This window comes from Podarcis tiliguerta (assembly GCF_965153285.1).
Source record: "Podarcis tiliguerta genome assembly, chromosome: 1".
Classification (NCBI taxonomy): domain Eukaryota; kingdom Metazoa; phylum Chordata; class Lepidosauria; order Squamata; family Lacertidae; genus Podarcis; species Podarcis tiliguerta.
Window position 1 is genome coordinate 85,646,115 of NC_139534.1, and position 15,744 is coordinate 85,661,858.

Genomic DNA, 15,744 nt, shown 5'->3' on the forward strand with positions numbered 1-15,744 from the left:
CTCAAGCCTGTTGCATCCGTTCCTCCAGGTCAAACTTGTGATCCAAGCTTCCCAAAAATTGTTTCCCCGCTAACATAACTATTGCAAAGCCTAACAGAGCGTGTGTGGTTTAATTTAAGTGGCAATCCAAACAGCTGTATTACTGCCTTTGCTCTTTCGACATGGAAATTGGTTTCACTAGATGCTATTTATTCTGCCTTTTCTGCTGTTTTTAACTGGTCATGTTTTGATTGTAATGAATTGTAATGAATCATAGTGTTATATTGTATACCACTCTGAGACAAATGCTATGCAGTGGGTTCAAAGCTTGTAAAATAAAAACTTCCCACTCTACTATTCTACAATTCTTTGAAACAAAACAAAAACAACTTGGTGAAGTCTCTCACTCAGCAGATCCATGAACGAGAAACATTAGGCTGAAACTAGATGAGATGCTGGCAGTTCTGAGTGTTCAAATAAGGAATCACCCCATTGTGACCCTCATATTTCTGGTAAGAAATTTAAATGTTAAAATGTTCTGTTTTAGAAACTTCAAATTGCAAATAATTAACTGTGTGAAAGAAGAAAAGCCCGGTTTTGTACTTCAAACAGAAGTCAAGAGTTATGTTGTATTGGGGTTCAGCTTGCTGTATATCAAGAGCCAATGATTCTGATGCTGAAATCTGAAGGTTTCAGTTATGCTAGACACCACAGCTTTTATAAGATTCAGTGGAATATGATATGCGGATATTCCTTTCAAACCTATTATTTAATAGTTCTAGACCAATGAAATTTTGGAATTCCAGTGTGAACTTGGTGAATTGCTGGAAGCCTGTAGCTGGAAAGAATGCAAAGTGCAAGCTCCAAACTGTTTCATGGTCTGAAGTCAGAGAGAGACTTGGCTAGTCTTTGGGAGACTATGAAGAGATTCAAAGATGAGTTTAACAAGAGACTTGTTAAGAAGTGAGAATCAAACCTGAGAGAGTCAGAAACTGGAAGAAGCAATAGCAACCACCAGGGGGAGCCCACAGAGGGACCCGGAGCTGAGGAAGTCTGGTAGTTAACTAGCAGATGACAAAGAGGAGAGAGCCAATGCCCTAAAGATTGGGCATAAAGGCAGAAGCTAAGACAGTTTGCAAAGAAGGGAAGAAGACTGCAGCAGCCCTCCTTTGGGAATTGCTAAGGGCACTATATCAGCAGGTAGCAAAAACAGCAAATATCCAACCAGAGACAAGACTTCTGGTAAAGACCATGTAAAAAGGCTGTGAGGAAGAGAAGACTTTGATGCATCCTTACCAGTCTGTAATTTAACTAAGGGTAGAGCTGAAAGGGTAATGGGCTAGTGGTGGTGGTGGTTACTGCTGAACAAACACCTATTTAAAACAACAGTACTATATGCAGTTATCAACTACTGCTACGTAATCAACCTGTGAATAAATATTATTTATATTATTTTTAAGCTTTAACAAATTACAATATCACCAATGTCTCACAACAAATGTAACTGATCTGTAAAAAACACAACTTGAAAAAAGCGATGCACATACTTTTGTAAACTAAGAAAATCTTTAATAAAAACTATTTCAAAAAATTACAATATATTTATTTTCTATTTCAAGCCCTGGACTGTCTCTCCCATGCCTATAGACAAGTACTATATGGGTTTATTTGTTTTTTAAGAAGGCTATATATTGGTATTTTTTATTTAAATCCTAATGACTGTAGCAAGAACACAAAAAGGACAATAGAAGCAGCAATTAAATATATGGTTATGTGACAGGGATCCAGCATGTTATACTATAATGGTGGAATCGTAAACCCTAGCTTGCCCACAATACACCACATATTTGGTGACAGATGGTGGAATAAAAAACATGCACATCATGACCACTATCCAGAATAGTTCAGTTTTAAAGATAAAAGGAGCTTTCTGAGTACAAAACCAACCAAGAACAATTCCAGTATTGAGATGTACACAGAGGGTTCTACTGAAGTCCTTGTCTGTGTGCCCCTTTTGCTTTTAAAATCAAGCCCCTATTCCCCTCTTTATGCATGGAACCGCCCATCATGTATAAACACAGAACTTCCATTAGTGCATCTAATTGAATGCTTAGTCTCCTTGAAACAGGAGCAGCATAGGTGCAATGCTGGCTCTCCAACCTGCTTAGGAAATTTGTAGTGATTAACAATTCCTAAATTCATAATGATTAGCAATGATTAAGAAATTATTTTGCATTGTTGGCTACTGTGAATGTGATGACACATTCTAGAGATTGCTTACCATAGTTAGCAAAACAGAAACCCGAGAGCCAGTGTTATGTTTACACCGGCCTGAAGATTGAAAAACAAAAGGCTCTCCATAATTAGGCCTTGCTCGTTAGTTTCTTTCAAAAGACATCAAAGAGAATTATTAAATAATACTTGGTTGGCATAAGCCCCAAGTCACAATAGCAAGCAATGTAAAGATCAGGAGGAAGGATGCTAATTAGAACGGGGCCTGTGAGCTATATTCTCTTCCAAACAGGCTCCTGACTCTCACCTCAGCCCATCCTCAGAACCAATTGTAGAATATGAGTACAGAGAAATACCCACCTGCTTTATCTAGTCCACAGAAATGACAACACTGTCAACTTTTTAAAAGATAAAACAGCTAACAAAACCAAGCAACTGCCTATCTTTTCCTCAGATTAAGTCTTGAGTGGAAGCATTAAAAAAAAACTTCCATAAGATACTTAGTAAGACAGGGACTGGTGAGTTGGTGGTCAGGGCTGCCTTCAACATATCATTAGATCCCTATTAAGAAAAAAAAAATGAGAAGAACTTGGAGGAACTACTGGCTCAAATAGCAGAAGTAGCAACACACAGCAAAAGATCAACCAGTTTACTCACTCTTCAGGTGTTTATTTCCAGTGAAGCAGCCTTGCCATTCAGCTAGCTTCTGCCGGTTACTATACTTTTGTTCTGGACTTCAAACTAAACTAAGGTCATCTGAAAAAAGCTTCAACAAGTGGCTATATTCATTCAAATAAAACTATTCACTGAAGAAAGCTCCCTGCAGCACCTCAAAAGCCTTTTGACCAAGTTGGCCTTGCTTAGATCTTTCAAAAAAGTCTCTCTTAACTCCTAGTAAGAGAATTCTTGAATAAGTAAACATGAAGGCCAAAGGTCTATATTCATAGACTGAAAAAGCAGTGAAATGACATCCTCTGATCTGTCATTAGCAATGTAATCATGATGCCAGTACCCACTTCCCCATATGATAGTGATAATTACCAAACAGAAAGCTAATAATTTCCTAACATTCTCCTCTCTACAGTGACAGAGAAATGCTGTCACAGAATATGTCCTCCCATGTAAAAGGAGACACAGGAATGCTAAAAACATTTGCATATTCCTAGATTCTTTTGGTGTATCCTTCTGAACACAAACCAGCACTGCTCAAAAGACTATCCTCCATACTGTTGCATTAATCTTCAGAATGCAAAGATCAAAATGGAGAACAGGGAAACAGGAACATCAGCACATTTAAGACACAAGCTGGGTTCAGACATCACTTTAAATACAGTGGTACCTTGGGTTAAGTACTTAATTCATTCTGGAGGTCTGTTCTTAACCTGAAACTGTTCTTAACCTGAAGCACCACTTTAGCTAATGGGGCCTCCTGCTGCCGCCGCGCTGCCGGAGCACGATTTCTGTTCTCATCCTGAAGCAAAGTTCTTAACCTGAAGCACTATTTTTGGGTTAGTGGAATCTGTAACCTGAAGCATATGTAACCTGAAGCGTATGTAACCCGAGGTACCCCTGTATTGTAAAGTGCATCTTTAGTTTTACCATTCTCCAGATCCCGTTTTTGTCCACTGTACATTGATGTAAGTAAAAGTTGGCTATGCTCTACTATAAACCACGGGAACTGGCCAGTTTATTATGGATTAAACTCAACACTTAAAGTTTATGCATTCACCCAATGAGTCTCAGTGCATTAATTAATATGCAGATGATTTGTCAAGTCACTTTTGACATCCTGTGTGATTCTGCCCCCAGCACGGCAGATGGTTAAAGTTAAGTATGCCAATTGGCCTAGCTGCACCATGGACTACAACCACCTTATCAAGGATCACTAAGTGTCAGCTTGTGTATACTGCTTAGAAGAGGTCATCTGAGACAGCAGAAGTATGAAGTATCTTACATCAATTATTTCATTTGTAGAAAACCTGTCTTACAATACTCTTGGTAGTATTTGACTCACTTCTATACAAGTATCAACACAGAACAGGTTTAGAATTTTAAAAGTGATGGTTGGCCCTGTTTTATAATACACTTAGTGACATAACATTATGGTAAACGTCCCAACAAGTCAAGATGACATCAGAGAAACAAAAGAGAGGAAAGGCAGGAACTTGCAATATTTGTTGAACTCAGTGCTTTATATAAGGGTACATGTGACCTTGTACATTTGTCATTCATTAATTACCTAAACACCATCTTAGCAAAACTAGGTGAAATGCTCAACAAAATGCCACATACTGGTTTTGCTGTCCAACTAATAGTACCAGAGAAACTGGCTCTGGGTAATAGAACCTTGGAGATTATAACACAAAATCCGTCTTACCAGAGACCCTTAATTGAAGGGAGAAAATTTAGTATTAAAAGGGTTGAATGCAGAAGAAGTGTCATTCCAGAACATTGAGAAAGTCTGAGTAGCTACTTGGAATATGGTTTCCAAGGCAACTAAACCAGCTTGTTAACATGCTCACTTTCATCATTAAAGAAAAAAGTAAAAGGTAATTGGGTTAATTATTGAAGCAACAGCCAGAATATAGCCAGCATACCACCACTAATTGTCCATTTACCTAAGGCGTTTAAACAGCAGTTCAGATTCCTACTGGGGTGAAATGTATCACAATTCATTCACTTAAATGAGCAGCTTACATAAAAAGTGAGTGGATAATCAATTAAAGAGCCATGTACAGATGCAGAATTCCCTAACAGGAAATCATTTCTTACAAACCACAGTTGCTGTATTCAGATGATCTCTAAATCCTGGTTTGAATATTGCAAATGAGCTTTTTCAACATATATGACATGAGCACAATAAAAATAATAATCAAAACCATTACTGAAGGGATAAACTAGTAGATAAAATAAAAGGTACACCACTGCATCAAACAAAGAAAATAACCCCCAAAGCCGTAAACCAAAACTATTAAGCCAAAACAAGCATACAGATATTGTGAGAACATAACTGAATATAAATCAGCCACATAAAGCCCAGAGCATCAGGACAAAGTTTGTCTGGCTTCCGAAGCATAACAGAGAAGGTGGAAGGCAGATGTCAACTTCCATACATGGGATACAATAAAAGAAAAGGCCCTCCTTCTGGTAGCCATCACCTAACCTAAATACCACTGGAAAGGGCACCCAGAGAAAGTCCTCTGATATCACTCTTAGTTGCCAGGTAGGCAGACACATTGTCATTCGGGGGGGGGGGGGGGGCTTAAGAGGGCTATTTGGCCTGGGCCAAAAAAGTTAGACACATTAATTTTTTGGCATTTGATAAGTTTCACAACTTGTTTTTCTGCATGCTGGACCAAATTATGACACACACTCTCCCAGTTTAGAGGTGCAAACTAAAAGAAGAGGTGCAATTTAGCAAAAGACTCTTCTTGTTGCTGTTAAATGATATATGTTTTGTTATATGCTTAGCATCAACTGTGATATTACACAAAAGCTCTCCTGTTCTAGTCTGTGAGAAGAGGCTGTGGTTTGCAAGGAGGAACTGGTGCTGCTAATGGTTAAATGGTGTAGGATGCATCACAATTTAATTGGATAGAATATTGCCTCCATAGTCCCTGTCTCTTCCTTTTGAAGTGTGGTGGGTACAAGCCATAGCATGGCAAACAACAGGCATCTCTGGTCTGGGCAAATGGACACTTTTGCTAGTGGGCTGGGCCTGTGAGATTTGTTTGCACCAGCCTCTCTTGTGTCCCTGGCGACAAAGATACTGATTCAGTAGTCAACTTACTCTCAGGTGCCTCCCTTTTACTGACAGGACTGACATGAGTGGTAGCCCTTTAGGAGGTGCCTGACAAGAGGTCTCTGGTATCACAGGGGTGAGACTCCTTTCTGAAAAACTGCTTCAATCTTATTACCGTGGTACCTTGGTCTACGAACAGCCCTGTTAATGAACTATTCGGTGAACCAATTCCGCAAAACTGGAAGCAGGTGTTCCGGTTAGTGAACTTTGCCTCAGAAGATGAACGAAAGCCAAATGGTAGAAGGGCACTGGCGGCAGGAGGCCTCATTAGGGAAAGCACACCTCGGTTTAAGAACGGCTTTGTTTAAGAACAGACTTCCAGAAAGGATTAAATTCGTAAACCGAGGTAGCACTGTATTATTTATTGAATTTATATACTGCCCTATACCTGCAGGTATAGTTCCACCCAAGAATACTTGTGCTATCTGAATTCAGCTTCAATCTATGATCCCTCAGTCATCCCGTTGCTGACTACAGGATATTAAAGCGAGCATGAACTGTGCTGCCGTTGTTGGATAATTCAAATGTGAATTTAGTTCAGTGTTAATCTCCACTGTAGTGATCACATAAGGAAACAACAATAAAGTACCTAGAAAATCAGAGTGTATTTCTTTTAAGTAATGGTATTTATATGCCTAGCACTTTTGGTAGGTAAGGCAATTCAAATGTTATCTCGTTCTGATGGGGAGGTTCCCAAAATGCCTTTCTGGGGTGCCAAATATTTACTTGTATCCAATGCCTAGGTTCAAAGATATCAACAAGTATAAGCACACTCCATCAAAGGAACATGAAAGGAGACAGCTACTAGCAGCTAGAAGAATCTGCCTTTCACCCTCAAAACTAGGTAACATTTCTTGTTATCACCACAAGCAGCTGAAAGATTCTTAACAGGGAGCAGAAGCAGATGTCTCCAGCTAAGCAGAGCAGGGGGGAAATTCGGCAGCGTTGCCTGGCAGCAAATTATCATCATCTCCTGGTGAGCTATTTCCATATTCCTACGACAAAATCCCACACAGAAAACCAGAATAGGGAAAGGATGCATCTCGTCGAAAAGCAACAAGCACTAGCAAAGAGGTGCTTAGCAACCTTAAAGTGTTGCAAGAAAAATGTAAGAAATGGAGATATTGTATCATACCTGGTAAAGTCTCCTTTCTACAGATAAGCAAAGTGACAAGATCACTTCCTCAGCAAAGAGGAGGGAGAAAGTTAAAAGTGCCCTTATCTGGTAGAGGGAGGCTCCTACCCTCAGTCTGGAATAGCAAAGACTTGAAACAAAAAACTTTATTGACTAAAGAACAATGCCAGTCAAACAAAGAGCCTCTCAAGAAATTTTGAACCATATGGAATCTGAAAGGGTGGGGTGGATGCAATGGCCCTCGCCTTATTCCCAGAAGTTTAATTTACTATATAAGACAAAGCAAACTATCCCCACATCATGTCTATTCCTATTCAATGGGTCTTACTCCCACATAAGTGAGGTTAGGAACATATTATTAGTAAGTGGACAACAGTATTATTATCATTATAAATATGTGCCCAGATTTTATTTGGCATACCTATTCACAGACATCATGCTCTTGGTTATAGTCTTCTTATACTAACAGCATACACAAAAAGTAGACCAGCTCTATACCTTTTCATCAGAATGCAACAGAATAAATATATTACAATAGTGGTAGACTTCTATATGTTGTTAGCCTACAACTCCCATCAGACCTAGCCATCAAGGATGATGGGAGTTGTAGTCCAACAACATCTGAAGGACATTGTGTTGACCATCTCTATGTTAGAGGATTTCCAAGAGATCAATAAAGCAAGAAAGTCCCTGAAAAAGAATGTGCTTATTTAGCTTACTACAGTACCCTTTAAAATCCAAGAGCACATTGCTATAAGCTTAATCTAGACAAACATTAGATCATTATTGCATTAGGTACTAACAAATACCAAATTCAAGGTCCATGAACCACCTCTATAGAAATTCTGTCATCACAAAAAATCTCATTTTATCTACCTTCTACCTACTCACACACAAAGTACTTTCTAGTTGGCTGTGCAATATTCGTATATATTGCCAAAGTTTTAATATGCACCTATTAGGATCCTAATTGAATCTGAACCGCTCTTGAGAAGTTTTACAGCCCAGAACATGAACAAGGCACCCTATAATTGAATTAGAGGGACCTGCAGCAAACTGATCATTAGCTTGTCAGAATGCTAATTTTTAAGAGAAAAAGAAACAGAAACACTTATGCTTTTGAAAAGAAGTTTTCAAAAATTGTTCTGCCTATCCTTGTTCTTGAATTCAATTCTAGGATTTCCCTGTGTGCAGCTTTCTTTCCAAAAGAATGTGCTATCAGTAACTACGAAAAATGTGCACAAATGAATAATACAGTCATTCTGGAGTCTATCTTTGCGTTTATAGATTATAGCCATGTCAGTTTTGATTTTCATACCCATCCTAGCTCACCTATATAAGTATAAGATTCAAAAAAAGAGGAGCAGGAGATCCTTACCTGCCAAAACCCTGTTAACAGAGGAATGAGTGGCCAAACCAGGCTGTCCCCGCTCATGGAAAATCCCAGCATAAGGCAAGTACTCTGGCAGCAAGAAACGCCTAGAAGGGGAGACAGAATTCATGAAAAATACTGCCAAACCACTGAGACCAGGGTTAAAGCAATGCTACACGTGCAGGTCTTACCTGGGGACAAAGCGCCCAAGGGATGGGGCAGACATGCGGGCATTCCGAGGAGCTCGATGTCTTGATCTGTCTCCGTTGTCCCTTAACGAGGAATAAAGAATATGTTAATTACAGATTCCACATTGTCAGGTTAAGATACGAGAACTCTTCTAAGCCAGCCACCATGATCAATACAGAACCAATGTCAAGCAATCTGCTTACATATTTTAAAAGTCTACTCCCATTTCTACTGCACTACAGTAAAGGTCACCAATTTAATACACTGATCTCACTCATGCCTCACATGTGAGCAAGAAGTAGGACAAACTGTGGAATAATCCACTACTCCCTCCATAATAATCTGGACCAATGTTCCTATTTTGGCAATTTTCCTAAATAAAATATTAAAACTGAGGAGAGACAGGAGAGACACTTGTACGTCCTGAACATACAGTATTTAGTTGCCTCCACATATTGCTTTGAATGAACATGGGTTCTATAAAATGCACTTTTACTCCAACACCTTACACAGGTAGCTAAGGCTCCACAGGCTTGCGGAGAAAAAACAAGTTACTGTTCATGCTTCCCATTCCAAGACATCTCCATCTCATTAAGCAGCAGATCAATTGTGCACCACCATTTAAGAGCACCTGCAAGGAAGACATGTGTGCCATATGCCATACAGTTTAACACTAAACCTACACAATTCTCTTCCTAACACTTTACCCTGGTATGTTTCAGGAGCCCACTACTAAAATTTTAAAGGCTCCTATTCTATTTAATTCAAACATTAATATTTCATTTTGATTCTCCCATGCCTAAGATAAACCGCAGTGAAGGATGGTGGCATTGGTACTCCTCTGAAGAATGTTTCTGAGAGGCAACTAGAGCACCACCAGGTGGGTATTGTCTAGGTCCTTGCTCAAAGAGGCAGAAAATGTCATCCTTTCTGGATGTGAACTCCTCCTCTTCTTGAAAGAGGCAGTTCCCCTGTCCCCTGCCCCCCGCCCCCAGCTATGTTGAGTCTTAAGTCATTCATTCATACAAGGTTCGTATACAGGATTCAACAAGTCAGTTCTTAGATAGTGTTCATATAATACAGCAATGCTATTGCCCTGCCGTGTGAAAGGATAGCTGTACATTTCTCAGCCAGCACCAGGCACAAGCTAGTGGTGCCTTAGTGCACCTTCTCAAAGTGACACTCAAGTTAGCTGCTCACCACTGCCTTTCCCATAGCTCTGCAGGAGCATCTGGGTGATCACTGCTGGAAGGTGGAATGCTAGTCTGATCCAGCAAAGCAGTTTCAATATCCTTATGCCTGTTTGAGTGGTTCTATGGTATGAAAACATTCAGCATTTAACAACAACAATAAAAGGAAATGGAGAAGCTGGTGTGGCTATGTTGCCGGCTCAAGGTTAGTTCAGCCCCTTCAGAAAATAAAACTCAAGAACCTTCCAACTACTCCAGATTGGTAGATGTCATTTATGTAGCATATCAACACTGCCAAGAGAGGGCAAGGAAAGCAGATGTTATGATTGCAGTGCAAAGACAAAACAATGCATCTCAGGTTTTTAAAGTGCTATAGTAAATTTAATAGCTTAATTTTTACTCTGACAGAGTTCAATGGGACTGTTACCCTAAAGGCAATGTATATGGGATCGCAGCATATACAAACATTGAATAAATTATGTATGTAAGCTTGCAAAGGAAATTTAGCAGCAAAATGGCAATTAACATGACATAGAATACTGCAATATTTTGAAGGTATTCCCAAGAACATAAAAAGATGCTACAGGATAGGAATCTTAGGGGTTTTCCTGCCCCTAAGCTGTAACCCAGGGCGTAGAAACTGAGAATTCATCTGAATCAAGCAATACCTGAGGGCAGGAATTTACTGTAAAGATAGCCATTGGGTTTCCCCAAGTACCGTATTTTTCGCCCCATAGGACGCACCGCCCCATAGGACGCACCTAGTTTTTTTTTCGGGGGGGGGGGGAATAAAGGGAAAAAAATTATTTCCCCCCCAGGCGCGGGGGCTGGCGCGGGGGAAGCCTAAGCTTCCCCCGACCCCAGCCCCCAGGACAGGCTGCCGCCCCAAGCCTTGCGCGCCCGGCGGGACCTCCTGCGGGCGAGCGAGGTTGCCGACATCTGCCTGAAGCACGGGCGGGCTCCGCAGCTCGCCCCCTGCTTCGGGCTGCAGGCTGCTGCCCCAAGCCTTGCGCACCCAGCGGGACCTCCCACTGGGCGTGCGAGGCTTGTGGACATCTGCCCGAAGCAGGGGGCGGGCTCCGCAGCTTGCCCCCTGCTTCAGGCTGCCGCCCCAAGCCTCGTGCGTCTGGCGGGACCTCCCGCCGGGCACGCAAGGCTTGCGGATAGCTTCCTGAAGCATGGAGAGCGAGAGGGGTCGGTGCGCACCGACACCTCTCGCTCTCCAGGCTTCAGCCTGCAGTCGCCCCATAGGACGCACACATATTTTCCCTTAATTTTTGAAGGGGAAAAAGTGTGTCCTATAGGGCGAAAAATACGGTAATAGGGTAAAATGCAAATCCCTGGGATAAATATCCCAAGAGACATAGAAGAACAGGAAAACCAGCAACCAACTGGAGTTTTGACATCTGAAAAAAAGGCCACTCAAGGTCAGGGTACCAAAAGCAGGGAAGAGAAATAAGGAGAAATCAACAGTCTTGCAGAATGTAGGCAGAGAAGGATCCCTTAGACCAAGGAGAGGTTCTCAAAACTTTCTATCCCCAGGGCTCACTTGAGAACACTGAAAATTACTGATGCCCACCAGTAACAACAACATGGCCGTCCATAGAATGAACCAATCACAAAATTATGACTGACTGAGGTCGAACTTGCATATTTGGAAATTGCTATTTTTCTCTTCATAGGATTATCTTGTGGCAGGGACTTGTATAGTTCAGCTTTCCTTATGCTAAGTCAAAATACTGGAAGGAATTCAACATCACACTATGACAATCTTTTTGTTGTGGTAAGCATTTCAGCTTTCCAGAAAAAATGATCCTTGCTCTACCCAGCCCTGAGGTGTTCCAGGGGTTCTTCCAACCCCATGAGAGCCAATTTCATGGGGCACAGTGGAGGAGATGGGGGAAAGCCCCATTGTGCAATCAGAAATCCTGGAGCAGGACTTTTGCTTATTGGACTCATTAGTTGAATCGTGCTCACAGGTTCTGAAGATACTGTGCCTCATTCTCTTCATCTTAGGCAGAAGTTGCTGACCCAGAAGATGATCAAAACAATGGAAGCTTTTTATTTTATATTTTCGTCCTGCTGCAACATGCCTCAAAGTATTTTTACTCCGCTCCTGCTATTTCTTCTCCACTTCCCCTTTCATACTTAATTTGTACCGCAGTCTTCCAGGAGCTTCTGAGTTTTAATCAATATTCCCCACTTTCCCTCCCTCCCTCCCTCCCTCCTTCTTCTCCTTCTCCTTCTCCTTCTCCTTCTGTTGTTATTGTTGATGTTGTTAAAACCAGTGCTCTGCAGCTCAGAAAACTGAAGCCATTCAAAAACTGCCTGCTTTTTATAGAGGGCCCTATAAATAGCTAAAAGAATGATATATTCATGGAAGTTATTAACCAGTTTTTCCAGCAAGTTTATTTTTTTTTAAATTATCTCTTTAGAATTAAATCACACTTCCATGTTCAGCCCTTTTCAATAAAACAGCTGGATGCATGGCAGTTTGTTACAACGTTCTGCCCTGGGCCCAGTATTACTGTCACCAAGAGAGATACAAATAAAAGTGTTGACAAGACTCTTAAAGGTATTTAACTTTCATTAAATACCTATAAATGAACCTGTCAAGAACCACTGTTGGCAGGATGGCAGCAACAGCAGCAGATATAGTCTATACTTATAATATTTTATTCTCTTGCCAAATGTGCATTTTTTTATTTGATTTCCTTTTGAAACGTTTAAATTAACTTTGTTGCATTAAATGTGCATTCTGTAGCTGACCTCTGTATTGTGTCTTCTGTATACAGTGTCTTCTTAATGGACTGAACTATAAAGTTAAAAGAAGTACCACAACTTAAATATTTTAAATACCTAAGTTTTTTTAACTGACCTAACACTCTTGTCAACCCTTTTTTAATATCCCTCTTGTTGTTAGTAACTTCCCTTCATTCAAATCAAAATGGTTGAAATGTTAAGTCCACTCTAATATTCTTAGGTTATCAGGTTCCCTTCTTTAAGCAAAAGGAGGATTAATCTAAACTACTAATTTATACAACTAGCCAATTAATACAACCGCTATGCATCTAAAGCCAAATCATCAGAAAGTCCATTTAAAGGTATTCAAGTCTCCAGGGCCAGATGAACTGCATCCAAGAGTATTAAAAGAACTGGCAGATGTGATCTCAGAACCACTGGCAATCATCTTTGAGAATTCCTGGAGAACAGGCGAAGTCCCGGCAGACTGGAGGAGGGCAAATGTTGTCCCTATTTTCAAAAAGGGGAAAAGAGAGGACCCAAATAATTACCGCCCAGTCAGTCTGACATCAATACCAGGGAAGATTCTGGAGCAGATCATTAAGCAAACAATCTGTGAGCACCTAGAAAGGAATGCTGTGATCACCAATAGTCAGCATGGATTTCTGAAAAATAAGTCATGTCAGACGAACCTGATCTCGTTTTTTGACAGAATTACAAGCCTGGTAGATGAAGGGAACGCAGTGGATGTAGTCTACCTTGATTTCAGCAAGGCATTTGACAAGGTGCCCCATGATATTCTTGTAAAGAAGCTGGTAAAATGCGGTCTTGACTATGCTACCACTCAATGGATTTGTAACTGGCTGACTGACCGGACCCAAAGGGTGCTCATCAATGGTTCCTCTTCATCCTGGAGAAGAGTGACTAGTGGGGTGCCACAGGGTTCTGTCTTGGGCCTGGTCTTATTCAACATCTTTATCAACGACTTGGATGATGGACTCAAGGGCATCCTGATCAAATTTGCAGATGACACCAAACTGGGAGGGGTGGCTAACACCCCAGAGGACAGGATCACACTTCAAAATGACCTTGACAGATTAGAGAACTGGGCCAAAACAAACAAGATGAATTTTAACAGGGAGAAATGTAAAGTATTGCACTTGGGCCAAAAAAATGAGAGGCACAAATACAAGATGGGTGACACCTGGCTTGAGAGCAGTACATGTGAAAAGGATCTAGGAGTCTTGGTTGACCACAAACTTGACATGAGCCAACAGTGTGACGCGGCAGCTAAAAAAGCCAATGCAATTCTGGGCTGCATCAATAGGAGTATAGCATCTAGATCAAGGGAAGTTATAGTGCCACTGTATTCTGCTCTGGTCAGACCTCACCTGGAGTACTGTGTCCAGTTCTGGGCACCACAGTTCAAGAAGGACACTGACAAACTGGAACGTGTCCAGAGGAGGGCAACCAAAATGGTCAAAGGCCTGGAAACGATGCCTTATGAGGAACGGCTAAGGGAGCTGGGCATGTTTAGCTTGGAGAAGAGGAGGTTAAGGGGGGATATGATAGCCATGTTCAAATATATAAAAGGATGTCACATAGAGGAGGGAGAAAGGTTGTTTTCTGCTGCTCCAGAGAAGCGGACACGGAGCAATGGATCCAAACTACAAGAAAGAAGATTCCACCTAAACATTAGGAAGAACTTCCTGACAGTAAGAGCTGTTCGACAGTGGAATTTGCTGCCAAGGAGTGTGGTGGAGTCTCCTTCTTTGGAGGTCTTTAAGCAGAGGCTTGACAACCATATGTCAGGAGTGCTCTGATGGTGTTTCCTGCTTGGCAGGGGGTTGGACTCGATGGCCCTTGTGGTCTCTTCCAACTCTATGATTCTATGATTCTATGATTAAAGGGAGAGGCATCTTAACAGATTAATCTTAAATAGATTTTCCTCCCCAAATTATCTAAAAATTTTGCTGATCAGTTAAAAGGAAATAATTAAGTTAAAAATAAACTTTTAAAACAATTGCTAAAATTTTGAAGGATTTATCACCATGGAGAGGAAAGAAGAGAGAAGTATGCTGAATAAAAGAACATTCAAATTATACAAAAGCATTTTCCTGACAGGATATGTATTAGACTGTGGAAGCAATCTCCCAAGAGATGGACTAAAAATGTAATAAAATTTAAGAGGAGGGGGAGAACACTAGAAAAATGCAAGGAACAATTTCATAGTGGCTGTAAATATGCTAGTAGATTAGAGTCTCCTCTTGCCACTCGAATCTCATTTTCGTACCAAATTTAATTTATAAAGTAGCAGCCAGGTAGAGCCTGATTGCCATGCTCACCAAGTTTTAGGTAGCCTTTCCCACTTGTGAAATGTCATTCCCTCCCTACCTGTGACATGGGAAACACCAAACTTGCCAATTTATCAGTTAAAGTTTTAAGCCAGCAGGGCTGCAGATAGTGGGTTATTAATGGTTCTCGCAAAGAGCTGGGGAAAAACACTAAACTACAGCCTTGATTACGTCTCACATGGCCATTTAAAGAATAAAAAGATTTCTACAACATAGAAAAGCACTTCACAAGATCAAGTACCTCTGACAAGTACCAAATACAAGAGGATTCATCACCTGGTCAAATGATATGCAGTGCAGCCGAGCCCTGCTAAATGCCGAAGATGAATTGCTATAGGAAAGCCAATTTGAAAAAATGAAGTCACAAGTCTGCGTCCTGACCCAGAAACTAAATGAGTCTCCTCTGATCCTACTTGTCTCACTGATAAATAATTAGCAAGACAACAATGAACTGTTATATTCAACTGCAGCAATGGGTCACTGGATACCATGGCAATTGGAAGTTTTCTAAAGGGAAAAGCAGAACACTTGGCAAAAACACACCCTTAAAAAGATGAAGTGTTAATAGACACCATATGAAGGCAGCATCAGTACAGATTAAAATGGTAATAGGGATGTTCCTCTAAAGAGGGAGCTTGCAATGGTGAACAGATACTCTTCCCTTATTTGTCTGAAATCGTCCTCTCCCCTGCCCTACCTCACAGCAAGCAGGTAGCAACTGTGGCTGGCAGGGAAAATCAGCAAATATT

General features: G+C 40.9%; 1 protein-coding gene across 3 annotated transcripts in view; it reads right to left on the reverse strand.

The window, feature by feature from the left end:
* The window catches only part of AMBRA1 (autophagy and beclin 1 regulator 1), a 153,771-nt gene that overhangs the window by 73,753 nt on the left and 64,274 nt on the right, over window positions 1–15,744 (reverse strand). For all 3 annotated transcript variants that reach the window (XM_083455389.1, XM_083455391.1, XM_083455390.1), the window contains 2 exons: window positions 8,712–8,792; window positions 8,527–8,627 (listed from right to left, as the gene is read on the reverse strand). In XM_083455389.1, the coding sequence (XP_083311515.1) occupies window positions 8,527–8,627; window positions 8,712–8,792 (182 nt within the window). The remainder of the gene's footprint in view (window positions 1–8,526; window positions 8,628–8,711; window positions 8,793–15,744) is intronic.